Source organism: Trichechus manatus, unplaced genomic scaffold, assembly GCF_000243295.1.
Source record: "Trichechus manatus latirostris isolate Lorelei unplaced genomic scaffold, TriManLat1.0 scaffold00165, whole genome shotgun sequence".
Lineage (NCBI taxonomy): Eukaryota > Metazoa > Chordata > Mammalia > Sirenia > Trichechidae > Trichechus > Trichechus manatus.
Window position 1 is genome coordinate 4,830,398 of NW_004444101.1, and position 25,942 is coordinate 4,856,339.

A 25,942-nucleotide genomic window follows, 5' to 3' on the forward strand; every position below is an offset into this window, starting at 1 on the left:
GACTTTTACTCCTGCTAAGTGTGGTCACCTACATGTACTCAACACCAGTGAAAGGACCATAGGGCGGGCTTATGAGTCAGATTTGGACCAAGATTCTGTTTTCCACAAGTCTCCACTTTAACAGGGGGAGGGGGGAGGCATGATGGCATTTGTGTCCCCTTGCATCAGCGTCAGTTCAGGCTCTGAATCTCAGATCCCGCAAAGGCTTTGGTCATTTCCTTTCCTCCATGTGCGGTTACTATGGCATGTGGCCACAGGTCCCTTAGGAGGAAGTCTGGGGGAGTTGCTGCTACATGCTTGCTGTGGTATTGCAGGCTGTGCTCCCAGGAGCCCAGAGTTTGGTTGTGTCTCAGAAACTGAGGAGCAAATGCCACCAAAAGGCCGGAGCAAACGGAGACCAGAACCTATGTGCTGGGTTGGGGCACAAGGGGCTCACTGGCGATTTTGTGCAGGTGGTTCACCGGAGTGAGGGGCTGCAGCCTGGTTGCAGTGGGCTGTCAAGAGCATGTGGGCTGGCAAAGGAAGCAACAAGAACGGATGGGAGGGGGTGATGCCCAGATGCCAGAGGACAGTCCTCTTACACAGGAGAGAAGAGGGTGCCTCCACTGTGACAGGAGGAAACAGACAGGACCAGCGCCAGGGTAGTCAGGCTGGACCAGCGCCAGGGCAGGTGGGCTGGACCAGCACCAGCGGGGCAGGGTGGGAGGCTGGCAACAGGAGCGATGGATGTCCCACCTCTATGAAACGGGAGGTGGGGTCACCTGCTGGGGAGAGGGTTAGACCCTCAAGGAGGATGAGGTAGGTTTGAAATTGTCTACACATAGCCTTTTCTACTTCTTTGTTTCTAGGGGAAAATATTTTCCACACAGACGCACGCACGAAGTGGATGCCACCTTGGTTGTGCACGTCCAGTGCATTAGTTTATTCCCGATCAAGTGTATACTATTTCATCCCTTGCAAGAACCATGTGGTGTAGGCAGGGACAAGCCCCTGAGCTCCAGGTGCACGCAGATACTCCGTTTTCAGAGTCTTGACAACATCACCACTGGGGTCAACGTGGCATCACACGAAGCCAACAGCACCTTTGTCCCAGGCCCTCGCCCCGGAGGACAAGGCAGCAGGTCCAGGAGAGCCCACCTGCCCAGAACCCCCAGACTCACGAGGCCACCTCTGGACAGTCTGAGGGTGGTCCCTGGGGTCAAGTCTCTCCACCACCCACCACCTATCTCCTGGTGAAGCCCTTGCCCTTCCCTGTATGTCCCGGAGCCTCCTGTGGGTGGCATGGGGAGGCATGGGGTACCCGCTCAGCTCTTCTCACCGCACAGGGTCTTGGTCTTCCGGAAGATGCTCTGCATGGCCGCGATCCGGTCCTTATCCTGGATGTTGAAGACCTGGAACTGCGGCGGGGTTGGGGAGAAGGATGACAGAGACATCTGAGAGCCCATCACTCGTCATGGGCCCTGGACACCATAGTGACCCCTTACACAGTGCAGGACAACTTGCCCAGCCCTGACCACCTGGCCTCCTGCCTCTGGGTCTCTGCCTGGACCATCCTTCCCATAAGTGGACCCCGCCTGGCCCAGCATCCTCTCCTCCAGGAACCCTCCTAGTGCTCAGGGTCCCGGCATGGGTATGACAAAGAGGAGTCCTCGCTAGGGCTTACTGAAGGCTGATTGCGCATCACCCCTCCCCCCATGCACACCCAGCCCACCCCTCCCACTGCCAACCCCCACCCTTTCCACCACCCCCAGGCACACCCAGGTCTGCTGAGAGCCCACACTTTTGCCAACCCCCCACTCCTCCAACAGCTACCCCTCATCCCTCCCACTGCCAACCCGCCACCCCTACAAGGGCTACCCCTCATTCCTCCCACTGCCAACCTCCACCCTCCCACCATCCTCCCAAGAACACCCAGATCTGCTGAGAGCCTCCCCCTGCCGCCTACCCCCCCTTTCTGCTTCCTCCACCCCTCCCACTGGCATCCCCCCAAGAACACCTAGGTCTGCTGAGAGCCCAGTGCAGGTCCTGCCCCTCTCTGGTCTGCAGACTTTGGGGTGACCCCAGGAGGCTATAAGCACCCATCAGGTGGGAAGTATGGCTAAAACAAGGTCACCATTGGGGACTCGCTGCGCTAGAGCCAGGAGAGCGGGCCAAGAAACGTAGGGTGTGCCGGGAAGGAGAGGCATTTGCTGTGGGGGGTTGGCCCTTGGAGAGAGGGGCAGGACTGGACGCCATGGGGCTGGAGACAGGAGGAGTAGGGGCCAGAGCGGGGGGAGAGGCCAGACACCCCTAAACGCTAGGTCATAAGAGGCATGGGGAGGAGGGGGGAACTGAGTCACAGGCAGGGACGGAAAACCGTCCTAGTGATGGGCAGGGAAGGCAGACCCCTCCCTGCAGAGTGGAGTCCCAGGGTGGGAGTGTGGGGCAATGAGTGTTCCCTGAGTGGGTTTGGGGGTGATTCTGGTGGAGAGCAGACACCAGCTCGGACATGCCACCCTGGCTCCCAGAAAGTGGCCCTGGAGCCACAGGATCACTGGCCACAGGGGCACCCCCTGACCCGTCTGACCCTCGACGTCACCCCCTCCCCCAGTAAATGCTGTCACTGTCTGAAGGAGGCCTGGCCTGCTCCTGACCTGGGGGGCGGGTCCTGACCTAAGGGTGGGGGGTGCTGGACCGTGACTCTGTGCCCACCGTGTGTGGCCCTGATCCCACGTGGCCCCTCCAGCCGGCCACCCCCACCTTGTCCAGCAGGATGTCGAAGTAGGCGGTGGTCCAGTAGGCCGGGTCGCTGGCGGGCAGCTGCAGCAGGGCCTTGATGCCATTGTCGATGCGCGGCGGGGGGCTGCAGCCCAGGTGTGTGACGTGGATGCGCAGAGACGCCTCGGGCTGGCTGGCGAAGCCCTCCACACGCTGGTACAGGCTGCCAAGGTCCAGGCCGCTGGCCTGCAGTAGGTTCTGGCCTGGCCACAGGAAGTGTGGCAGGTTCCCGGTGGCCAAGCAGCAGAGTAGCACCACCAGCAGGCGGTACACGGCGCCCTCCAGGTCAGCCCAGTCCGCAGGCGCTGGGAAGAGCACGGAGGCCCACAGCAGCACCGTCTGCGGGGCGGGGAGGTGGCAGGTTGGCCGAGCCCACCCAGCTGCACTCGCCTCCACCCACCTGCACCCCGCCTCCACCCAGCTGCACTCGCCTCCACCCACCTGCACCCAGCCTCCACCCACATGCTCCCTGCCTCCACTCGCCTGCACCCACCTCCACTCTCCTGCACCCCACCTTGGACAGAGCCACCTCCACCTGCCTGCACCTCACCTTGGACACCCTTGTCAGCACTTCTTCCCCAGCCCCTCCCCTCCTCCCCCCTCACCCCTCCCCATCTGGCGGCCCCTGCCCTAGGCCTGGTGGTGGTGCTGAGGCTAAAACACCCCCCACCTGCAGCACTGACCCACGCTCTGCTCCCTTTGCCTCTCCTGGAACACTGCAGCCTGAGTCCAAGCCCACTCCGAACACAGCCCCCAGCCTGACCTCTCCCCACTCTCCAAGGCACCCCATGCCAGTCACCCAGGACCTCTCTCGAGGGTTTCTCACACTCCCACCTGCCCATGCCCCTGGGCCTTTCCCTCATGTATCCTCTCATTGAACTCCTACACATCCCTTGCAGCCCCATCCAAAGGGCCCACATGGTGGTATCATTCCAGCCCTGGTCTGTGTGCTTGTGACTCCAGAGCCCAGACAAACCTCTGAAAGTAGCAAGAACAGACTGTCCAGACACCCTCCTACCTGAGCCCCCATCCTGGGGCCCCTCCTCTCCCCTAACCGCATCCTGGGATCCCTCCTGTCACAGGATGCACTTTTCTGTGTCCTTATCCTCTCCTGCCGCTCCCATCGCCCCTCAGCTCAGTCTGGGGCTTGGGAGCCACAGTAGGGGAGACCCAAAGACTGCTGGAAGCCGGCCCCCAGCACAGGGGTGGGGATGGAGACCCCCAGAGGGCATGAAGGACCCCAGGCCACACCAGGGATGCGCACAGGACTGTGTCCTGAGGCCGGGTGGGGACACCTCTCCCTGAACCTGGAGCCAGGTGGTGGCCGTCCCTCTCCTCACACCACGAGGTGCTGCAGCGGTGCCCCCTTGGGGAGGAGGAACAGGCAGAGCCCCGAGACTCTGCAGCCCCTCTTGCTTCCCCTTCACCTCCTTGCGGGGCAGGGGTGGTGGGGAGGGGCAGTCATGCCCAGATGCTGCCCAGCCTGGGGCCGCTCCCTGGATTCTCTCAGCTCCTGACAATTCACAAAGCCCTCTTAGGATTCAGTTTCCCCTCAGGTCACAGGGGCTCAGTAAACCCCCGAGAAGGGGTAGTGTTCCTGGAGGCTGGTTCCGCTTGAGGGAGAGAGCCCTCTCAGGGCTGAGGAGCTGGGCGGGAGTGGGCTTGGCCCAACCCCGAAGTCCAACAAGAGGATCCAGAGCTGAGGACCTCATGGTCCTGGCGAGGGACAGCAAGCACAGGCCTCGCTGCCCGGCACCCTGCGGCCGCACACCTGCCCAGTGCCTCTCGCGGGCCACGGCCTCTTTTCCTCCCACCCAGGCAGGCCCCCATGTCCCCCATGCAGAGCTCGCTCCAGAGCTTATAGGGGAGAGACAAGGTGGACCCCTGCCTTGGACCAGGGTCCTAGCTACAGAAAATAGCCATTAGTGTGAAATTGCTGAATGATCTTTCACAGCTGGTGATGGGAACGGTCGTGGGTACCCCACCTCAGGCGTGCCCGGGGCACCCCCAGATAGGCCTCTGCCTCCGAGCCCTGGCTCACAGGAGGCACCAGCACACCCACCTTCATGTGGCTGAAGGCCAGGCCGGCACTCCGGCCGCAGTCCCGCCAGCTGTCGTGGTTGACCCGGTCCAGGATGGAGAGGCTGTCCAGGCGGTGGCCGGGGAGGGAGCCCAGTGCGCCCAGCAGCCTCGTCAGCAGGTGGTCAGTGGAGGCCCTGAAGTCCAGACGCACCCCAGTCAGCACCAGGAGCCACCAGTGCCCCCAAGTCACCACTCGAGAGAAGCCCCCCAATATCGGGAAGCCCTGATCCCCGTGGGACTGCCCAGGTCTGACGGTGGCCCCTGTCGTGACATGGACTCCCTGTTGGATGCACCCTAGACCTCCCTGAGTTTTCAGAATGGCCCTCTGTGGGCTTTTACGGATAAAAGGTCAGCTGTTACGTAGACTTCCGGCCCCAGGACTTGGGCGGGGGGAGGGGTGGGTAGGACTTAGGGTACCCCAAGCCAGCCCAGCCCCTCTCGGTGCAGACAGGAAGTTGGACCCTTCCCTCTCCCTCCTTCCCTCTCTCCCCCTTCCTCTCTAACAGACACTGCCTTGGGGTTCCTCCCACCGTTGTCCTGCAGATGGGGGCCCCCACAGAGCCCTTGGGCCTCCTGGGGACAGGAGACGGGCTGCTGGAACCCTAGGGCCGGGCAGACAAGGGGGCTCCCTAGACACCTCAGGTTGGGGGAACCCTCGTGGGGAAGGAAGGCACTGTGATGTGTGAAGGGTGGCCCTGAGGGAAGAGCCCATAGGTGCCCCAGAGCCACTCAGTCTCCTTGGCTTCGGGCACCTCCCTGTGGAGACCGCTCTGCCACCTGGAGCCTGTGACGGCAAGTGCCTGCCTCCTCAGCTGCGAGCGAGGGAGCAGGCTGGGCGAGGCCCTCCCAGTTCACCTCTCAATTGTGGGTCCTTGTGAGCTGGGACCGACCACACCCCTCTTCACAGTCCACCCCTGCCCAGGTACCTGGTGCGCAGGAGAGAGTGAACTTCCGTACTCAGAGAGGGGTGACGCTGGGCATTTTGGGGTGCCCCCCGAGACTCCAACAACCTCCCGCGTGATACAGATGCCCCAGGGGGCAGAGGTGGACTGGCCCCACAGACCCCCTGCCTGAGCAGAAACCCACCCACAGGACCCACAGACCAGCTGTGTTCTACCTCCAATGCTGGGCGCCGGCCGGCACCAGGTCCACCCCTTGGTCCAGGATTCTCTCCAGGCTGCCTTCAGGGAAGCCAGTCGCCAGTGGGGTCCCCTCCGAGGTGGGTACCCTGCACCTCCTCCTCACCACAGGCACCACGTTGAAGTGGATTGTCCTCCAGCCGCTGGACACCAGCAGCGACAAGCGGAGCTCCTCCTCCCGAAGGCTGGATGCATTCAGCGAGCCTGCATTGGGGCTGGCATTGAGATGGGCCACCAGCTCTGGGCTGACCCTGCCCCACCGGACCACCCACTCTCAGCACTGCTCACCTGCAGTCCTTGCTGCCCTGCCACCCTGACCCACACCCACACAGGCAGCTGCATCTCACCTCTCAGCCTCCTCTATCCCTCCCTGAACACCTGCACCCCCCATCCCTGGACATCTGCACCCCCCATCCCTGGACACGTGCACCCTCCCTCCCTGGACACCTGCACCCTCCTGCCCTGGACGTCTGCGCCCTCCTGCTCTGGACACCTGCAGTGTCCAACCCTGGCTGAGGTCAGGGGCCTGGCAGGGCCCCCACCTGCCTCAAGCCTGTGGGGTGGTTCTGAGGGCCACCTGGTGCCCTGGCTGCCATGGTGCCCCATGCCCCAATGGCCCCACCCCAAGCAGCAGTCTGGGAAATCCAACGGTGTCACTCACTCCCTGTCCCAACCCTCCAGGGCTCACCCTGCCCAAGAGGAAGCTCGGCCTCCCTAGCAGGACACACAGCAGCCCTCAACCAGGCCTCTGTCCCCCTTCTCCCACCGCCCACGCCCACTCTTAGGGACAGCACCCTCAGACGCCTCCCACCCCTGCCAGTACCCTCCACCCTTCCCCCATTAGCACTGGGCTCCCCTCTCAGAATGCCCAACCTCCCCAGAGGAGGCGGCTACCTTCTGGGCTCCCTCGGCCCGTCTGGCACCCGTACCTCCTTCTGACTGGACAAGGTGGCCCAGAGCCACCTGAGGCCCTTGTGCCCCCTTCGCAGGGACACTCTGAAAGGCACTTATGCAATTACAATTAAGTGCCACTGTTCCTGATGGAGACCAAGTGGGAACGCCCCTTCTGGTTTGGTCACATTTTTCTCACTTTGGAGGGAGCCCAAAAAAATAGGTGTGGGCCCTTCAGGGCAGCAGCCGTGGCCCCTGAGGTCAGACAAGGGACTTAAGAGGGGTGGGGCAGGGGGCAGCCCACAGATGCGTGTGGACCGAGCTCTCCCCGTAGGTCCCCATGTCGGCTCCTGTGACCCGTCCCTTTGGCCTCCCCACATCCTCTCACCTAATGTGGCCCTGTCTTCTCCACCTGAGATGGGCTGGACGTGGGCTCCCAGAGGGCAGGCAGGGCTGTGTCCCCTCACCCCCTGCCCAGGCCTCCACACACACACAGAGGCCCCAAGGCGGCCCCCCTACATTCCTCCCCCACCCAGGCCTCCACACACACGAAGGCCCCATGTCAGCCACCCCAACATTTCCCCCACCCCCCTCCCAGGCCTCCACACACACACACAGAGGCCCCACGGCAGCCCCCTCCCACATTTCCCATCCACTCAGGGGCCTGTCGGGGCAGAGACCCGGCTTGAATTTGCTCTCGCGTGTGAGCTCAAGCTGCCTCATTAAGAATGTCCCTTCTCAACCTGCTGAGTCCATTTGTGCAGCCCGAGGTGTGGGGAACTCTCCTGCCCCCAGGGACAGGGGTAAGTCTCAGAGGGTCCCCCCGGATGTCTTGACCCACGGCCCCTTGAGGCAGGACACTACATCCCCAGGCAGTGCCTGACAGAGCCCGGGGAGGCCCTTGGTCTGGGGGTATTGCTGGCATTGCCTGGGCCTAGGCTGCTCATCCCCAGCCCAGGAGCCAGGAGCAATTGCAGCCTCGGTGACCAGGTGGAGTTTAAGGTCCCGAGCTGGCATCTGCAGGGCCCAGGGCACAGCCAGGCTGAGGGAGGCCTGCCGGCAGCCAGAGGCTCACACCACACAGCCAGCCCCTCCCTCCTGCCTGGGGGCCAAGATGGGAACCACCGCTGTGGTAGCCATAGGAAGGACCACCCAGGAAGCCACCGGGAAGGACAGGCCAGGCCAGACCCGCAGGTCCACGGAGCAGCTCTGCCCCTCTCCCAGACAAGGCCTCAGCAGCCCTTGCTGGAGGACGAGGCCCTTGCTCCCCCAGAGGCTGATGGCGCCCAGCGGCCCCTCCCAGAGCAGTGCCTTGGCCACCGACCACCTTGACCAGTGGCAGGCTGTGTCCGGGAAGGCCCCACGGGTATAACAGCCCCTCAGCTTCCCCTCAGTGGAAGAAGGGGCCTCCTGCTACTCGGCTTTCAAGGCTCCTTCCATCCCAAGCCAACTTCCTCTCTCAGCCGGCCGGCCGTCATACTCTGTCCATGAGCAGCAGCTTGGGAGGCAGCCAGCGGTGCCCACCGTGCCCCTGCCCACCGCAGCCCTGGGTCTCACAGCCCCCCGGCCTCACAGCCCCCAGGTAGAAGCAGCCTGTGCCCCAGCCTCGCAGGCCCTGGCCCCACAGCCCCCCAGCCTCACAGCCCCTGGCCTCACATCCCTCCAGCCTCACAGTCCCTGGCTTCACAGCCCCAGGGTAGAAGCAGCCTGTGCCCCAGCCTCACAGCCCCCCGGCCTCACAGCCCCCCGGCAGAGGCAGCCTGTGTCTGGCCCCGTGGCTACAGCCTCCCTCTCAGCTGAGCATCCCAGGACAATGTCTGCAATTCCCTCGTGCCGAGTGCAGTTTCGGCCTGGCGGGTGTGTCTCTCCACCGGGAAGCAAGCTGCGCTGGCCAGGGGGGCTGGCAGCTGAGACAGTACCCGATGCTCACACCAGCAGTGGGCCTGTCCCCAGCTGGGGTGGTGGGCCTGCTGGGGACAGGGCCAGGTGGGAAGGGCCACGGTAGATCAGACCACAGACACGGTCCCGCCAAGTCGCCCACGGTAATTACATGCTCAGTGGATGACTAGATCAGATGCCAGGATGGGGGGACAGGGGCGGGAACCAGACACCTAATGACAGGTCCCGCCGCCCTCGGGGGCTGCTCACCATCCCCTGAGAGAGGTGGGCACTTGCCCTGGTCACAGGGCTGGTCTGGGGAGGGGCCCTCCCCATGGCTGTGCAGGTGTCCCTGACAGGGGTGGTGCCCCAGGCCCAGGACTTCCCACTACTGAAAGTCAGTCCAGAAGCCAGAAGGTCTTCTCAATCCCCTCTCAGCAACCCAGCCAGGTGCCCCCTGTATGCTGTGCCTGACACACCCCCAGGACGTGCCCAGGAGGAGAGGACAGTCCTTGTGGCCTAGGTGACTGAGCCCCCACCCCTGTGCCACCTGGCTGGCTGGGCACCAATGCCGGGAGTCCCCACCCCCGACCTCACAGGCTGGGCACCTCAGATGAGCCAACGCCAGGGCAGATGTCTGGGGACTCGGGGCAACAAGCCCAGGGGAGGAAGTGCCTGTCCCTGTCCAAGGGAAGCAGGAAATTCGTCTGGGTCCCCAGGTCCCTGCTGCACAGGTGGCTCCTGCTGGAGTCCTGCCACCCTAAGACACACCCTACTGATTCAGTCACGTCAGCAAGGCACGGGGGGAGGGGTCGAGGCCAGCCCCCCCTCAGCCTCAGGGCCACTCTGCACCCAAGACACCAATGAGCAACATGGCCACCGATGGAAAAAGACGTGCACTCACACACATGCTCACACACGCACATGCTCACACACACACACGTGCTCGCACACGCGTGCTCACACACACATGCACACTCACACACAAGCGTATCATAACACGCTTCCCTGCATGCACACACTCACATAAGCATGCACACGCACACACATGCACGCACACGCACACACACGCATGCACGTGCTCACACCTGCTCCTCCCAACCTGGTGCAAAGTGACCAGACACCACAGTGGGGTCCGCCGTGAGGATTGTACCAATGGGCTGTGACCAGTTACACACCCACCTGCCCAGAGCGCTGTCAGGGATCCCCATCAAGCAAGCCGACTGGAAATCAGTACACTGGTCATACGGTTTCTTGCTATTTAAACGGTAACATCCATTAGACTCTAGCTACAAAAATCACTTCGTGAAAATTAGATCACACGAAATGCGTAAGCTGTGTTAGAACTATATGGAGCTAGAAGGCTTCAGAACGTCTTCCAACTCATGTGCGCCCAGACACGCTCCCTGAGCAATCCCACTCCTACACACACAGAGAGATCACACGTGAGTGTACTCACACTTGTGCACCCAGGCATGTGCTCTGAGCAATCCCATCTTTGCACACACGTACGCAGTGATCAAAACATGTGTACTCACACATGTGCACCCAGACACGCATTCTGAGCAATCCCATCCTTGCACACACATACACAGTGATCACACGCGTGTGTACTCACACAGGTGCACCCACACACGCACCCTGAGCAGTCACACACCGGGCATACCTACACAACAATGACACACACGTGCACACAGACACATGCATACCCGGTCCTCACACGCATGCACACAGACACGCACACGCAGAGGGCCAGTCCTGCTACCTGGCGTGATGAGGCTGTGGTGCTTGCAGTACACAGTGGCGGCCACCAGGAGGTCCCTGAGGACACGCAGGACCTTGCTGGGCACGATGTGGCCTCGGCAGTCGGCGCCGCTCTCCGCAGAGGCGCTGAAGACGTCGTCTGTCGTCCACCGCTCCAGGCCAGCGCCTTCTCTGGGGACGCCCAGGCGGCAGCAGGCAGGGCCATCCGCAGGCTCGGCGGCACTCAGTTCTTCAATCAGGAGGGCCTCGGCATCCAGCCCCAGGGGCACCTCCAGGGCCAGGGGCTCTTCCGAGGAGCGCAGCGCAAACTGGAAGGCCCCCAGGTCGCGGGAGTAGTCGACTAGGAAGCGGGGGTCCAGGGCGTGCACGCGCTCCAGCACCGTGAGCAACACGTCCTCCGCGCGCTGGAAGTCCTGGGCTCGGGGCACCGCTCGCGACCGGACCGCGTGCAGGTAGTGGTGCCACAGGGGCACCTGCACGGCCATGCCAGCAGGCGGGCGGGCGGCAGAGCACCTGCCGGTGAGGGCAGTACTGTAGCCGGGCGGCTTCGCCGAGCAGATTCCGGGTGAGGGCACAGGTGGGCGGGCTAAATAGCTGAGCAGGGCCAAGGCCTTTGAAGTGGGAGAGTCAGTCACCAGCAATCAGGAATGTCACAGGGGCCTCCGCCCGGGCTCCACCCGCTCTCAGGCCTGCAGAACCACCCGCCTCTGCTCCCCGCTCTCCCAGGAGCCGCTCAAGGCCCTCCCTCCCAGCTGGCCTCCTCCACGGCGCTGCCCCTGGGAGCAGGTGATGGTTTTCGGACGATTCCCCCTCCTCCTCCCCCAGGAGCGGGTCTCTGTGGAAGTCAGGCCCTCACCGCTCTGCCGAGATTGGAGGGGACACGCAGCATGCCCAGTGCACAGAGGAGGAAGGTGAGGCAGCTGGGTGGCCTCCCAGGGTCTGGAGTGTGGGAGCCGTCTTCCCCATGTCCTCTCCCACAGCCCGGCTCCAGGCAGCTTCAGAGGCAGTGAGCCAGGCTGGGGGCTGCATGTGCAGAACAAATTCTAACAACCTGGACAGTCTCCGCCTCCAGTGCCTCTGCCGGGCTGAAATGCCGGAGCCACACATTCGGCTCAGGAGACCTAGGGGTGGATGCTGCCTCCCGCCACCATGTGAGCTGGGCCTCGGGGCATCTAGCCCTCTGGGCGGGGGCCCTCACTGCCGCCACTCCCTTAGCCTTGGGCCTTCGGGGAGCTGGCACCCGCCTGGGTGTGGAGTTGGCGCCTCTGTCCCAGGTGGCGCTGGTCTCTGAGGTGCCGCCTCACCAGCAGGGGAGCCTCCCTCCCCCAGCACCTGAGCTGGGCACCGTGCCTGCCGTCCCGCCTACCAGCTCAGGGCTGCAGAAGTCCCAACCAGCACGGGATGGGTGTTGGCCCTTGGCCCTGCCATCGGACACTCAGCCACTGGACCCTGCAAACCGAGAACAAGTGGCCCCCAAGCAGGTGCTGCCAGGACGCCAGGCGCCGGCCCCTGGACCCCGCCCCGCAGACCTCCGGGGGAACCACCAGCCCCCAACCATGTAGGACCTGAGCTGCGGGGCGCAGAACGGGATCCGAGGATGGTGTTTGGAAGCCCCCTGTGGGGTTGCAGCACCCAAGAGCGTGGGTCTTTCCTCCCACGTCTCCCAGGAAGGGGAGCTCACCCCTCACTGGGCAGTCCATGCCAGCTCCAGCCAGACTGGCTTCCCTCCTGGGACCTGACCTTCCTGTCCTCAGGCTGCAGCCCAGGCTCAGAAGCCACAGGCCCTGGACCCCCAGCACCATCCTCCCCACACGCTGTGTGGCTCCTCCGTCTCCAGGAGTCTGTGACCTGCAGGGGGGTGTGCAGGGCTGTCACCTCCCCTCTTGGGAGGAGCCGGAAGTCCTGGGACCGTCAGGTTCTCAGCCCTCGGCCGTGTGCTTGGGGCGAGCAGCTCATCACCGGCTCTGAGCCTGAGCTTTAGGTCTGTGAGGTCCGGGGAGGCAGACTCGATACCTCTGGTTTCTTGGGCCCTACTCTCCTAGGAATCACCCAGGAGACCCTGCGGGCCCCATTCCACCTGAGGTGGCCCTTGGGAGCAGCCTGCCTGGGCCCTCCACCTCTCCCGGTGACCCCAGAGCTCCCCAGGCCAGGCTGTGGTCCTTCCCTCTCTCCTCGCGGTGATGTCACCTGGCCGGGCACATGGCTCCCCTTGGCTGACACCCCTCCCCCGGTTCTACATGCCCTCCCCGCTGTGCCTGGCCGGGCACCCCACACAGCTCCATGCCTTCACTTCCCTAATCACACATCAAAGGTCACAGGCCTCTACTGCCACCTGCCAAGTCAGCCCGAGTCCCCACAACACCTTCACTTCTAACCTGCTAGCTAAAATTTGGGGATTCCCTCTACCCCCTCAGATGCCTGCTATAAGCTCAGGGGTCCCCAGCCCCTCTCACTTTTGGCTTGCTGGCTCCCACTACTCCCTCGGGTTCAGTAATTTGCTCAGACCACTCACAGAACTCAGGAAAACACCGTCCTTAGGATTACAGCTTTATTCTAGCAAAGCAGATACCAAGGAAGAGACACGGAGGGTGAGGTCTGGGAGGGTCCCCAACACAGAGCTTCCGTGTCTCAAAAAGGGTGTGTCACCCTGCCAAACATCGATGTCTTTCACCATCCAGGAAACTCATGGAACGTGCTCGGCTGGTTCAAGTCCACCCAGAGGCCTCTAGGAAGAAAGGCCTGGTGATCTACTTCTGAAAAATCAGCACCGGAAACCCTGTGGAGTGCAGGTCTACTCTGCACACCTGGGTCACCGTGAGTCAGAATCACGGTCTTAAGTGAATCAGTTCCCCCGCGCTGAGGTTGGCTGATGCCACATGGGGGCTCCTTCTGGCCTGGGCAGCCCCCGCCCAAGACGCCTCTCATTAGCATAAACCCTCAGGTATGGTATGGAGGCTTCATCAAAGACACCTCAGTCACTGGGGATCCCAACGTTTTAGAGGTTCTCTCTCAGGAACCAAGGACAAGGACCAAATTCTCTGGGTAAAATTAGCTTCTTTGACCCACAGAGAGTCATCTGTTTTACTTAAAACGAACCACTATAAATGTTAATTACAGGTGGATACCTGAGTTGATCATGTAAACTCCACATCACCCCTGAGAAAGCGGTGCCCCCTGCGTGGTGGGGGTGCTTGTTGTACCCCAACGCTCCACTGGAGCAGGCTTGGGGGGCAGGGCCCTCGTGAGTCACCCCTCCCCCAGGACCCCCCCAAGCAGGGCCCACCTGCGGCCCCTGCGTGGATGAATATGAGGTAGGGGCTAGGTGAGGTCCTCTCTCCCACAGTCTGGATCCCCCACCAGGGCTGGCAGCCACCTTGCTGTCCTGCAGATGGTGGGCCGGGCCGAAGAGGCCCCAAGAGCTGGACCCCAAGAGGAAGGGTGAGGCTTCTCCCCAGCACACAGGCTAAGGGCCCACTAGGAGGTGTCCCAGAGAAGCTGGGCTGGTGGTGTCCCCAAACATGAGCCTCCCAGAGGCCCATCTGACTTGGCCAGCCCACATCTGGCCTCCACTGCTGCCTTGTGGCTGGGCCACCCAGACGGGCCCAGAAACCACAGTGGCACCCAGGACGCAGCGCCCACCAGTCAGCCTCAGACAGTCGGCAGTTCGGGGCCTGAGCCCGTGTCCAGTGTCCGGTACAACCACAGAGTGACAGCAGCTACTTCAGGTCCAGCTCCTGCAGGGGCCATGCCCTCAGGCACAGCCCACAGGGGTCAGCCGAGCCGATGCAGTAGTCGGCTGTCTGCAGGAGACTCATTGGCCAAGACAGGCAGTGAGCTGGGGAGATGGAGTCGCCCAGCAGACAGTGACAGTGACCGTGAGCCAGGCCCAGATCCAGAGCAGACAGCACAGGTACAGGCAGCCTGGGGCCTGGACTGGCAGGGGCAGAAGGCTCCTCATTCCTTGGCACCCCTCACTCTTCCCAGGAAGTGCCCTGCCTTTGAACCCAGACGCCACATGCTCGACAAGGCCAGTCCACCAGGGAGTGAGGCTGGGTGACAGCCGTGAGTCATGGGCCCTCACGAAGGAAGCAAGATGCATCTCGTGTGGGTCTCAGGTCCCTCCCCTTCCAGGGAGGCACTCGGTCAGCTGCAGGTTCTGGACCCACGAGGGCTAGCTGGTGACATGGAGAAGTATGGCTGGCAGGCAGGGGCTGGTCAGCTCTGTCCCAGCCAAGCCCCACCTCCACCCCCTCCCCAGGGTGACCATGTCCACTGTGGCCGGGGCTCCAGGAGCTGGAGGTCCAGCGGCTGTGAGTGATGCTCCTGGTGTTGTACACAGTGGAGGCCAAGCCACTCCTGGCCAAGGGGCCCTGCTTCAAGGACGGAGTGACCAAGCCCAAGGTGACCTCTGTAAGGGAGGGGGCAGCAGGGGCCCGTGTTGGGCAGACGGTCCCAGAAGAGGTCGAGGTGCCCAGCGACAGGGACAATGGTGGGTGAGGCCAGGGTGCTCCTCCTGCTGGACACTGAGCACTCTCCACAACTCTGGGGGCACGAGCTGGCCGAGGCTCCAGGGGGGCCCCTTTAGGATTGGGGGGCCTGGGGTGGCCCCTTTAGGATTGGGGAGGCCAGTGGCAGCATTGACACAGATGCCAGGTAACCAGAGGGGCCAAGATCGAGCCTGCCCTCCTCTGTGCGAGACCCCTCCCCGCCCCGCCCTCCCCACCGCCCCCCTCATGGGGCACCCCTCCTGGTGAGGCCTCCATCCGCAGTCCCTCACTCCATGGACATCCCCTACCCTCGGGCCCCTCTTCCAGGCCAGGATGGCCCAGAACCAGGAGAGCAACCAGCCAGCAGTGAGGCAGAGGCTGGGGGGGTCGGGGGTCCGGGGGCTCTGCCACTGGGGGCTGTGGGGTGAGGGGGCCGCAGGGTAAGTAACAGCATCAGGGTGCTTTGAGAGGGACCAGCAGAAAACAGGAATGGGGGATGAGGTGGAGGTGGGGCTTAGAGGAGACACATGCCACCTTTAGTGGGAGCGTCACAGGACGCCTGGTCAAGTGGAGGTGGGGGAGGGGCACCCAGCAGAGTCTGCCTTAGGGGACGGCAGGGGGGCGGCCCCTTCACCTGGGGGACCAGCCATCCATTTTGCCCAGGACTCTCGAGTTTAGCACTGAAACCCCTCTTTCCTAGGCAAACAGGGACTGTTGGTCACCCCACACCTCCTGAGGAAGGGACCTTAGGGGGTGTCCCGGGGGGATATTTTGGCCTGGAGCTGGAATAAGCTGAGCCCAGGTGGGGCTGAGCCAAGGCGGTCTGTCAGGTCCCACGTGGCCATGGAAACTGCTACCTTTGCCTTTGACCTAGCCCTCAGCCCAACCCCACCCTGCAGCCTGGGATGTCTCTGCAGAGGGGTTTTCCAAAACGCAAAATGAAGCGCCCCTCCCCCACTACCTGGTCCCTCTAAGGGCCCCCGTGACTCTCTGGAGTAGGAAGAACCACGAAGTCACACAGCAAGTATGAAATACACTGCCCTCGGATTACACACACACCTGTTGCTGTCGAGTCGATTCCGACCCATATTGATGTTGTAGGACAGAGAACTGCCCCATAGGGTTTCCAAGGAGTGGCTGGTGGATTCAAACTCTGACCTCTTGGTTAGCAGCTGAGCTCCTAACCACTGAGCCACCAGGGCTCCTCCCACAGATTACATCTCCCCACAAAGGAAATCACAGTTCCAGTAGGGCTCCCCCGAGTCCAAGGTCTGCCTCAGGCAGGTGGCCTCCCGGCTGCAGGCCTCAGTCTACAGTCTGTAACACCGGATTGCACTCTGTAATGCTCTTCCAGATGTTAGATGAAGTTGTAATTCTAGACCTGGGGAGGTGGTCTGAGCACTGCCCCGCCCAGTGTCAGGGAAGGTCTAACGGTCCCTGCCCCTCCCTGGGCATGGTCTCTCAGGTGGACAGTTCCCCAGGGCGTCCCCAGGTCTCCAGGGAAATGGCTTCCAGCCAACAGCTTTCCCTAGTCCCCATGGCAACGGGCCCTGCACTCCTGTTTCCAAGACAACTAGCTTCAGCGTCGCAGTTGCCACAGCAACGCTCCAGGGCTCAGTTGGCTGGTGTTCCTGTGAGTGGAGCCAGGAGCCCAGCTCAGGAGGACCAGGCTAAGTAGCCGGGGGCCTCCCAGGTGTGGGCCAGCGTCCTGCAGGGAGGCCTGAGGGGAGACCCACCCGGGAGCCAGCTACTTCTCCTTCTCTGATGAGTTCTGCTTCCAGCGAACCTGGCAACGGGGCTGCTGCTGAGCGGCCCCAGCTGGGACTCGATGCCGTGATCCAGGTCAGTGGGCTGCAGGCACTGGGCGGGGGTGGAGCAGGGCACTGCAAGGGGGCGACCTGAGCACCTCCCAGCTCCAAGGGCCACTTTTCAACTACTCACATGTTCAGCATGAGCGCTCACAGCACACGTGCACACACAGACACACACAGACACACACACACACACACACACACCAGTGTAGACGCCCCTCGGGAGGGGAGCCTGGACTGGGTGTCCGAGACCCAGACCTGCCCCACTCCATGCTGCAGGAGCTCAGGTGACCAGCCCTCTCTGAGCCTCAGGCTGCAGCTGCACATGGCGGGGGTGGGGGCAGACAACCCTGCAGACTCCCCAGCACAGTACTTTGGATTCTAGTTCCCAGCAGGCATTCTATGACCAGCATTTACTCCCTGGAGAGGCGCTTACAATCGGCTGCCTGTGGGGGGGGGGGTGGTCCACTCTGATTCCAGAAGTTGTGGCTCTGTGTCTCTCACAGCACCCACCTGCATGACAACAATCTCACAGCAACAGTAACAGTAATGACTAGGAGTCGCCTTGACAACAACAACCTCACAGTAACAGTTACAGTAGTGACTGGGAGTCACCCTGACGACAACAACCTCACAGTAACAGTAACAGTAATGACTGGGAATCACCCTGACACTCTCCCCTTGCCCTTGGTCCCAGCGCCAGCCCAACGCCCAGCCCTGTGACATCACCACCTGCCTCACACCCACACCTCCCATCTGCACTGCCACCCCTGCCCGGGCACCATGGCCAGGAACTCTCCACCTCCAATGACCTCTTGGGTAGTCCCGTGAAGCCTCAATGGACCAGCTAACTCTGAGCTGTTTATTAACAGCTGTGCCATAGGGCGTTGACACGGGCCTGCGTAAACAATACAGGTCACCTGAGGAGTGTAATTACCCACTGCTGGTGGCAGGGGATTAAATAGCCTGGTACAGCCATCCTACACACAGACATGCACACACACGCACGCGCATACGTTGCATGCACACACGTGCACACATATAGCATGCACACACCTGCAGGTGCACACACACACAGGCACACATACACACACACACTCACATGCACATATGCACCCAAGGACAGACAGACAAGGGCAGGTGATTCAACAAGACCAAAGAGGAGGCTGGGCGGTGCCTTCCCCTTGAGCTTGGCTGGCTCTCCGTCCGGCTCCCGTGGAATCTCAGCCCGTGAGGTCCTGAGGGCTGGGCAAACAAACGGTGCAGGGGTAGGGGGGCAGGTGCACAGTACAGTTTATGAGACACACTTGGCCATGACCCGTACGTCAGCCCTTGGGGGTTTTCATCACCCTCTCGGATGCTGTGGTTACAGGCTGGTTTGGGGCAGGACCCAGGATGTTGCCAACATTGAGCGGTGGGCATTGAGGCTGGGTAAACATGGCTGAGGGACGCTTCTGCTCGCCCCAAGTCTCCACAGTGCGTGTGAGATTGTCATCTGGAAGCCAGGCTAAGCCTTGCAGGGATTACTGCCAGGTCTGCTGGGCTGCCCACCGACACCTGCTGTTTGCACTGTGGTGATTGAGATCTGGGTGCAATTACACCCGGGGCCAGCGGCAGGCAGGCAGGTGCCACAGACGCCCAGATAGGCCTGTCCAGACTGGGCAGGGGGCCGAGGGGTCCTCTGCCCCTCCAGCGATAGATGGGGAAACTGAGGGCCTGCGAACGGTGTGGCCTGAGGACGGGGAGCCTCGAGGGTGACCAAGAGTGGAGTCTCCATGCACTGAGCATGCCCCTACACCCCAGAACCCTCCCTGACTTCCCTCCCCCTCAGCACCCCACTCCCCCAGCAACCTCTGCACAGTGTCCCTGGAATCTCTCCCCACTCCACACCTCAGAGTTGGCACTGGAGCTCCGGTGGGACAGGTGTGGAACAGGTGTGGGACAGGTGTGGCACAGGTGTGGGACAGGTGTGGCACAGATGTGGGACAACTGCGGCATATGTGTGGGACAGGTGTGGCACAGATGTGGGACAGGTGTGGCACAGGTGTGGGAAAGATTCTTAAGCTCGGGCCCTGGGTGAGCACAGTTGGGTTGGGGAAGCGGAAAGACCCCTGAAATTCTCTGCGAATGGGGGGTGGCAGGGGGCATATGTGAGTGTTTTGGAGGGGCCTGTGACTTTTCGGGGATTTTCAGAGGGTCCCGTCTCAGCGCAGACAGAGAGCGGTGGGGGCAGGGGGCGTCCTGGAGGAGGAAGGCTGACGGGGGAAGACCGATTCTGCAGCGTTTCCTTGAATAGCCGCCAGCCTTTCAGACGTACTTCTTCTCGGTTCAATTTGAGTTAATAGTATTTTCATAGGAATTTGTCCATTATATCTAAATTGTCAAATGTATTGGCATAAAGCCGTTCCTAGTATCTTCTATCTTTTTAATGTCTGCAGGATCGGGGGTGGGGGGAGGTGACTAACTGTCCCAGTTTGCTCGGGACTGAGAGGCTTCCGGGACTCAGGATTCTCAGTACTAAAACCAGAGAGTCCCTGGCAAACCGGGACAAGCTGGTCACCCTAACGTGAGCTGACACCCCTTTTCTCATTTCTGGCACTGGTCATTTGTTGGGCATCTCTTAATTAATTTATTTTTCTATCTCATGAATTTATGTCTTTTCCTTGCTTTTAATTTCTTGGGGTTTTTAAATTTGTTGCTTATCTAATTTGGGGGGATGAGCATTCAGCGCGCTGATTTTGAGCGTTTCTCCCTCTTTAATGCACGCGTTTCCCTCTAAGCAAGGCCATAGCTGCATCCCACAAGTTTTGAGATAACAGAACTTGGAGATACTAATTTTCATTATTATCAAGTTGAAACTATCTTCCATTTTCTGATTTCCATTGTGATTTCTTATTGTCCCTGTAGGGTATTCAGACGTATATTCCAAACACGTAGAGATTTTCAAGGAGTTCTGGTGGTGCAGTGGTTAAGAGCTCAGCTGCTAACCAAAAGGTTGGCAGTTCGAACCCACCAGCCACTCCATGGGAGAAAGATGTGGCAGTCTGCTTCCGAGGAGATTTGCAGCTTTGGAAACCCTATAGGGCAATTCTACCCTGACTTATAGGGTCATTACGAGTCGAATCGACTCGACAGTAACGGGTTTGTGTTGGTTTTTAGAGATTTTCAAATGATTTTTTTTTTTTTTTACGTCTAATTTAATTACATGCATGCACCAAGCATCAAATTGTGGATTTGATTTCCTCATGGTGAATAATGTTGAACTTTGTTCTGTAAACCTTCACCTGAAGTACAATAAAAAACAAAAACAAAAAATAATGTTGAAACAATTTTTCACATGCTTATTGGCTATTTAGATCTCTTCTTTTTCGAAGTGTCTGTTCAAATCTTTTGCCGATTTGTTAAATTGGTTGTTTATATTCTTGAGTTGTAAGAATTCTCTGTGCTTCCTAGTTACTACTTCATTTTTGTTAATGATGTCTTTTGGAGAGTAGACATTTTTAACTTTGATGAAGTCCAATTTACCAATTTTTTTCTTTTAGGGTTCATGCCTTTTGCATCCTAAGAAATCTTTGCTTATCCCAAATCATGAAGATTTTCTACTATGTATCCTTGTAGACATTTTCTAGATTTTTCTTTTATGTGTAAGTCTATGATGCATTTCTAGTTAATTTTATACATAGTATGAGATGAAGGCCCGTGCTCTTTCTGCATGTGTATATCGAGCTGCTCCAACATCGTTTATTAAGATGACCTTTGTCTCTCTTACCTAATTATCGTGGCACCTTTGTTGAAAATTAACTCAGCGATGGTCTAGGTCTGTTTGGGGCTCTCTGTTCTGCTCCATTGATCTATTTGCCTCTCTTTATGCCAGTTCCACACTGTCCGGATCACTGTGACTTTGTCATAAATCTTGAAATCAAGTAACACAAGTCCTTCAACTTTGTTCTTCTTTTTCAAATTATTTTAAAAATTCTAAGCCCCTTTGTACTTCCATATAATTTTTATAACCAACTTGTCAGTATTTTAGGATTGCATTTAATCTATAAATGGTATTTTTTTCCCATTTCCAATTGCATCTTGCTACTACATATACTTATTTTTTGATATATTGACCTTGAAGCCTGTGACTTTGCTAAACGCATGTGTTATTAGTTCTAGAAATTGTCTCATAAATTCCCTAGGGTCATGTTGTCTTTGACTACAGAAGGGGATACTTCTTCCCTTCAGTCTTTTTTGCCTTTTATTGCTTGTTATTGCCTTATTGCACCGGCAAGGACCTCTAGTTCAATGTGGAGTAAAAGTGGCAAGAGTTGATGCATGTCTTCTGCGCGGTTTTATGGGGGAAGTTACTCAGTCTTTCACCATTAAATATGGTCTCAGCTGTAGGTACAGTAAACCTGCTGAAGCCCGAACTTATGTAAAATGGAAACTTGTCAGAGAAGGAAAACTCAAATATTTTCCCCCAAAATGAGTGATAGAAAAGTAGCAAGACTGCACGGTCGGAGGTAGACAACTTGTGAGACCCGGAAAGACAAGGCAGTCCCATCGCGTTCCAGCTCTCACAGGTTTCAATGTATTTTGTAGATATTGTTTATCCGATTGAAGATACTCCCTTATGTTTCTAATTTGCTTAGAGCTTTCGTCATGAATGGGTGTTGAAATGTGTCGAATGCTTTTTTTGCATTGGTTGACATGATGTGGTTTTTCTTTAGACTGTCAATACAATGGAGTACACTGAGTTTTTGAACATTGAACAAGCTTGGGTTGCTGACCTTCTTGAATCTGTAAATGGATGCCTTTTATCAGTTTTTAGACAATTCTTGGATATTACCTGTTCCAACATTTCTTCTGGTACATTCTTTCTCTCCTCCCCTATGGGACTCCAATTACTTGTGTGTTAGACTTTTTGCACACACCCCCATCTGTTTTTAGCATTCATTTTTATCTGTTGATTAGTTTGGGTATTTTCTATCAACCTGATTCCCAACTCACTAAACATATCTTTCTCTGTGTCTAATCTGCTGTAACCACAAAGTTTCTCTGGTGAAATTCTTCAGCCTTTCACCTGTTTTGCCCAGATTTACCTGAGTATAGTAATCATTGTTCATTTAAAATCATTGACAGCCAAGTCCAACATCTAGATCATCTGCTTTGATTGTTTGATTCTCCCCGTCATCAGTCATTCGATCCCTCCTCTTTGCCTGTCTACTAATTTTTTCTTGTATGCCAGACACTGTGTATAAAAGAAAGTTATCAGCTCCAGATGATATCATATTCCACCAGGGAGACTTAATCTTTCCAATGTTAAGCAGATGGAGTTGGGGACTGATCATCTCCATCTGTTTAGGGGTTAAGCTTGCCTGTGTTGTTGCGGTTCTGGTAATACTCAGCCTGCCACAGGCTCATCCCTGTCTCTCAAGCATGTCCCTCCAGAGCTTTTGCACAAGAGCCTAGTGGGCCATTGTCTCCTCAGCCCTTCGGAGGCTTTCAGCTTAGCCTTCAGGCGTGTTCACCCCATGATTCTTCAAAAGCTGCTAACATCTTGAGAGGTAAACCAACTGTGTTGGTGAGGCCCCTGAAGTCTTGGACGTTGCTCCTCCAGTCCCATAGGAGTGTCAAAATCCCAGCTGGTTTTCTGTTCCCCAGCAGCAGCCTTCTCTAGTGTTCCCCCAGAGTCAGTGAAGATGGAGGCAGAGAGACGCTCAAGACGCTCAATGTCAAGTCATCGCCCCCTCTCAGGCTGTTGAGCTGGCCTCTTGTTTTCAGAACCCCTGCCCTGGAAGACCTTTGCTTCTTAAGCACGTGAGACTGCAGGGCACTTCCTCGGCCTCATTCTCCAGCCTCCTCCACGGCCTCCCAAATTAGCAAATGCTTTGTAGGAGAAGCCACTTCTGCATTCGAGGCTCCTCAATTTTATCACTCCAGTTTTGTCACTCCGGCCTAACGCACCTCCTGAAAGCTCTGTTGCCTGGTCTCCTCCCGCAGTGTCTGCTGTTGGAGCCGAGCTCAGACCATCACCGCCAGCCCATGCCGACCCACCGCTCCTCTCTGGATGATTCCTATTTTGCTCTCGTTTCCGTCTCAGTCCATCTCCTCGTTGCTCTCATGGCTCTCGGCTGTCTTTGAAAATATGAGCTTCCTGATTTAACCGGCTGTTCTAGTCGCTGCAGAGGGAGTATTAGCTTACTGCATCCTCCTGCATCTGTGCATCTTTCCCGGAAGGCAAGTCCCTCCCATGTCCCCGGATTTTGACTCTTTGAGGACAGAGCTTCCACCCACGGGTTTTGCAGGACCCCGGGAATCACTGAGGAGAAGGAGGATAGGTCCTGTGGGTGTAAGTTATGTGGTCAGAGAGATTAGATATGTTCACAAAGTGGGGAGGCATGAAGGCGAGGAGGGGAAAGGGAAGGTACCAAGGAGGGGAGGGAAGGTGCTGTCAGGAGACACAGGAAGGAAGGTGGGTGAGGTGATGGGAGTCAGGTTGGGCCCCTGGAGCAGAAGGGAAGCCTGTGTGGAGTCCTGGTTCTGGTTCCGGCTCTGCTGATGATTGTCTCGGCCTCAATGTCCCCATCTGTACAGTGGGGTGAGACAGGTGGTCTCTGCAGGGCCCGCCCACAGAACGGGAACTGTGACTGTTTTGAGAGTGGCCTGTGGGGTAGCAAGTACTTGTCAGTCCCTGGGAAGTGCCCAGCCCTGTAAGGGCAAGCCAGAGAGCGAGGAGGGAGAGTCTGGTCTTCCAGTCTCCCAGGCCCCCACTTGGCTCTACTGGGCCAATCAGACAGGCCACAGCCCCTGCTCAGAAACCCTCCCCGGCCCCACAGTCGAGGATCAGCCACACATTCCTCTGCCGGACCCCCGAGGCCTTCACGACCGGGCTCTACCTGCTTCTCCTGCCTCATCACCCCCAGACCCTGCCAATGCCCAGCTGCCCATCCCTGTGCCCTTGTTTCCACTGCTGCCTCCACCTGGACACCTGTGCCTGGGCCCCTCTAACTGCTGGACTCTTACACATCCTCCAAGGTTCACCCTGCATGCTACCTCCTCCAGGAAGCCTACGGAGACACTGGGACATGGGACAAACAAGACAGAGCCCTTGCCCTCTGGAGAGGCTTGTTCTGAGGAGGAACTTGGAGTTAGCGATTCCTACCTCTGGCAGTTCCTACTGGGTTTTCGGTTGCTTGTGTCCTGAGCTGTGTCTGATCCCTTGCTGGAGGCTGGGTGTGCAGAGATGAAGGAGCCTCTGCTTCGATGCCTGGCCCAGAACCTGCCTCCAGTAGCACCCCACCCTGGATTCCATATCAGCTGAGGACCAAACCCCTCCCTGGAGAAGCATGGTCTTGCCCCTGGGGTGATGCCCAGGCCCCCGAATGCTGGGAACACACAGGGACTTGAATTGAGCAGCTGCTGAAAGGCAGCATTTTAGAACCAGGTGTTTGAGGGACACAAAGCTGCTCTTTCTGCTCAGGAAGTGGAGCCGGCAGGAGGCCTTTGGCCAGCGCCCTCTCTGCGCAGGCCAAGGGCGGAAGGCTGGCCACAGGCCCTGTCCTCAGATGTGCCTGTCCAGCTGGGCCTGCCCCTGGCAGGAGCCCAGACCACCACCTGGGCCTGCAGGCAGGAGCATGGGAGTGCCAGTGCTGAAACCAGCAGACATCGCAGGAGGCTGGAGGTCTGAGCAGACATGGTGCTGCCAGTGCCCGGCTAGGCTGCGCGTGTTTCCACGTGAACCCGGTGCCCGCCTGGGCCGCGTGTATTTCCACATGAATCCTGGGCCTGCAGAGAGGGCCGAGGCTGTGAGCACAGTCCGCATCCTCTGCCACTTGCAGCGCTGGTTCACTTGTAACTGGTTTGGGGGTTCAAAGTCGGGGTCGTAGTCCTCACGCTGTCCCTTGTGACCCTGAGCAATCCCTAGCTGGCTGGGCCTCAGCTTCCTCACCGGTGAAGGGGAGGTGAGAAGTTGCCGAATTCAGGGATGTGAAAACGCTTGCTAAATGGCCAAGAGCTAAGGAACTTTGAGCATTCGATGTTGGATCATTCCTCGTGACTGCCTCACTTCACTAAAGCGGTCACCGTCTTTTATTTTTCCTTAGCCCCTGCTTTCCATCAAAGTCCGGTCCAGGACTCCCAGCTCGGAGGGCAGGGGCACAGCAGCCCCTCCTGCAGTCCCCCCTGAGACCACACGGTGGCACTGTTGAGCTCCACCGCTGTAGACCCGTGTCCCAGGACACCCCTGGAGTCTGGCTCTCTCAGCTTCACTCCCACCAGAGAAGAGGGGCTGAGTTTGCATCCTGGTTGAGTCGGGTCACCCTGGGACGCCTCCATTCCTGAAGTGATTTCAAATGGGGGCTTTGGCGCCCTTCCCTGCCTGCCACTGGGCTGGTCCAGCCGGAGGTCTCCCTAACTTGGAATCCAGGGTAGGGGGCCTCACCCTCTTCACCTCCAGATATGCCTGGGCTCCTTTTGCAAATGTGCCCTCCTCCGCTGGGGACCTGGACCTACCACCAGGCAGAGACACCCTAGGAGTCGCTGGGGGGCAGAGGTCTGACCCTGGCCATGAGCGGTGGAGGAGTGAAATCGCTCTAACGTCACATTTCCAGGGCCCTTGTGGCCTTGGTCTCCCTATACCACATGCAGCCCCCCGTGGGGCTTCAAAGGAGCCGTGGGTGCATCTGGACAGCCCCCTCCAGTGCCCGGGTCCCTGCGCCTCCTGCCCTGGTGTCCTGGGAGTGCCGGGCTATGAGGGCCTCTCGCTAGCACTCACTCCCGCCCACCCCGCTGCTGGGCAACCTGGTTACCAGGTGGGGCGACCATTTGGCCCAGAAGGCCCTGGTCAGGTCACCTCAGATACTGACCCAGCTCTGTCCCCTTCTGGCAGCTCCAGGGGCAGGAACCCGCAGAAACCAGGTGACCCAGGCCCTGCCTGAGGGGCCGACACTGCGGGTTGGAGGGAGGGGGTCCCATTGGACGTGCCTCCCCAGCCCCGTTACAGGAACCCGACACGTGGAGAACCACAGCGCTCTGCTCTCAGGGGGGGTGCCAAGGGCGGGGAAGGCCCAGAGCTCTGCGGGTGTCTCAGCAGCACCCCAACCTCCTCCCAAAAGGTGGCCTTGCCGACCGCCTAGTAGAAGGGTCC

The 25,942-nt window shown here is 59.0% G+C and overlaps 2 protein-coding genes across 2 annotated transcripts in view; one reads left to right on the forward strand and one right to left on the reverse strand.

Annotated features, from left to right (window-relative positions):
- Window positions 1-1,304: 1,304 nt before the first annotated feature.
- Window positions 1,305-10,996, reverse strand: MAB21L4 (mab-21 like 4). Its single transcript, XM_004386478.1, has 5 exons — window positions 10,513-10,996; window positions 5,957-6,182; window positions 4,820-4,973; window positions 2,740-3,096; window positions 1,305-1,397 (listed from the first exon to the last, which is right to left on the reverse strand). Exons 1-5 carry the CDS (start codon window positions 10,994-10,996, stop codon window positions 1,305-1,307), a joined length of 1,314 nt encoding a protein of 437 aa, XP_004386535.1.
- Window positions 10,997-16,762: 5,766 nt separating this feature from the next.
- The window catches only part of CROCC2 (ciliary rootlet coiled-coil, rootletin family member 2), a 76,829-nt gene continuing 67,649 nt past the window's right edge, over window positions 16,763-25,942 (forward strand). Inside the window, 1 exon segment of the mRNA XM_023740856.1 lies at window positions 16,763-16,840. Within this exon segment, the coding sequence (XP_023596624.1) occupies window positions 16,763-16,840 (78 nt within the window).

Excerpts from the sequence above, each read along its gene's own strand:
- MAB21L4 (XM_004386478.1), bottom strand. The coding sequence starts at position 10,996 with ATGGCCGTGCAGGTGCCCCTGTGGCACCACTACCTGCACGCGGTCCGG. Across the intron at positions 6,183-10,512 it reads CCACAGCCTCATCACGCCAG|GCTCGCTGAATGCATCCAGC; the intron begins GTAGCAGGACTG and ends GCCCCAATGCAG. Across the intron at positions 4,974-5,956 it reads GCCGGCGCCCAGCATTGGAG|GGCCTCCACTGACCACCTGC; the intron begins GTAGAACACAGC and ends TCTGGACTTCAG.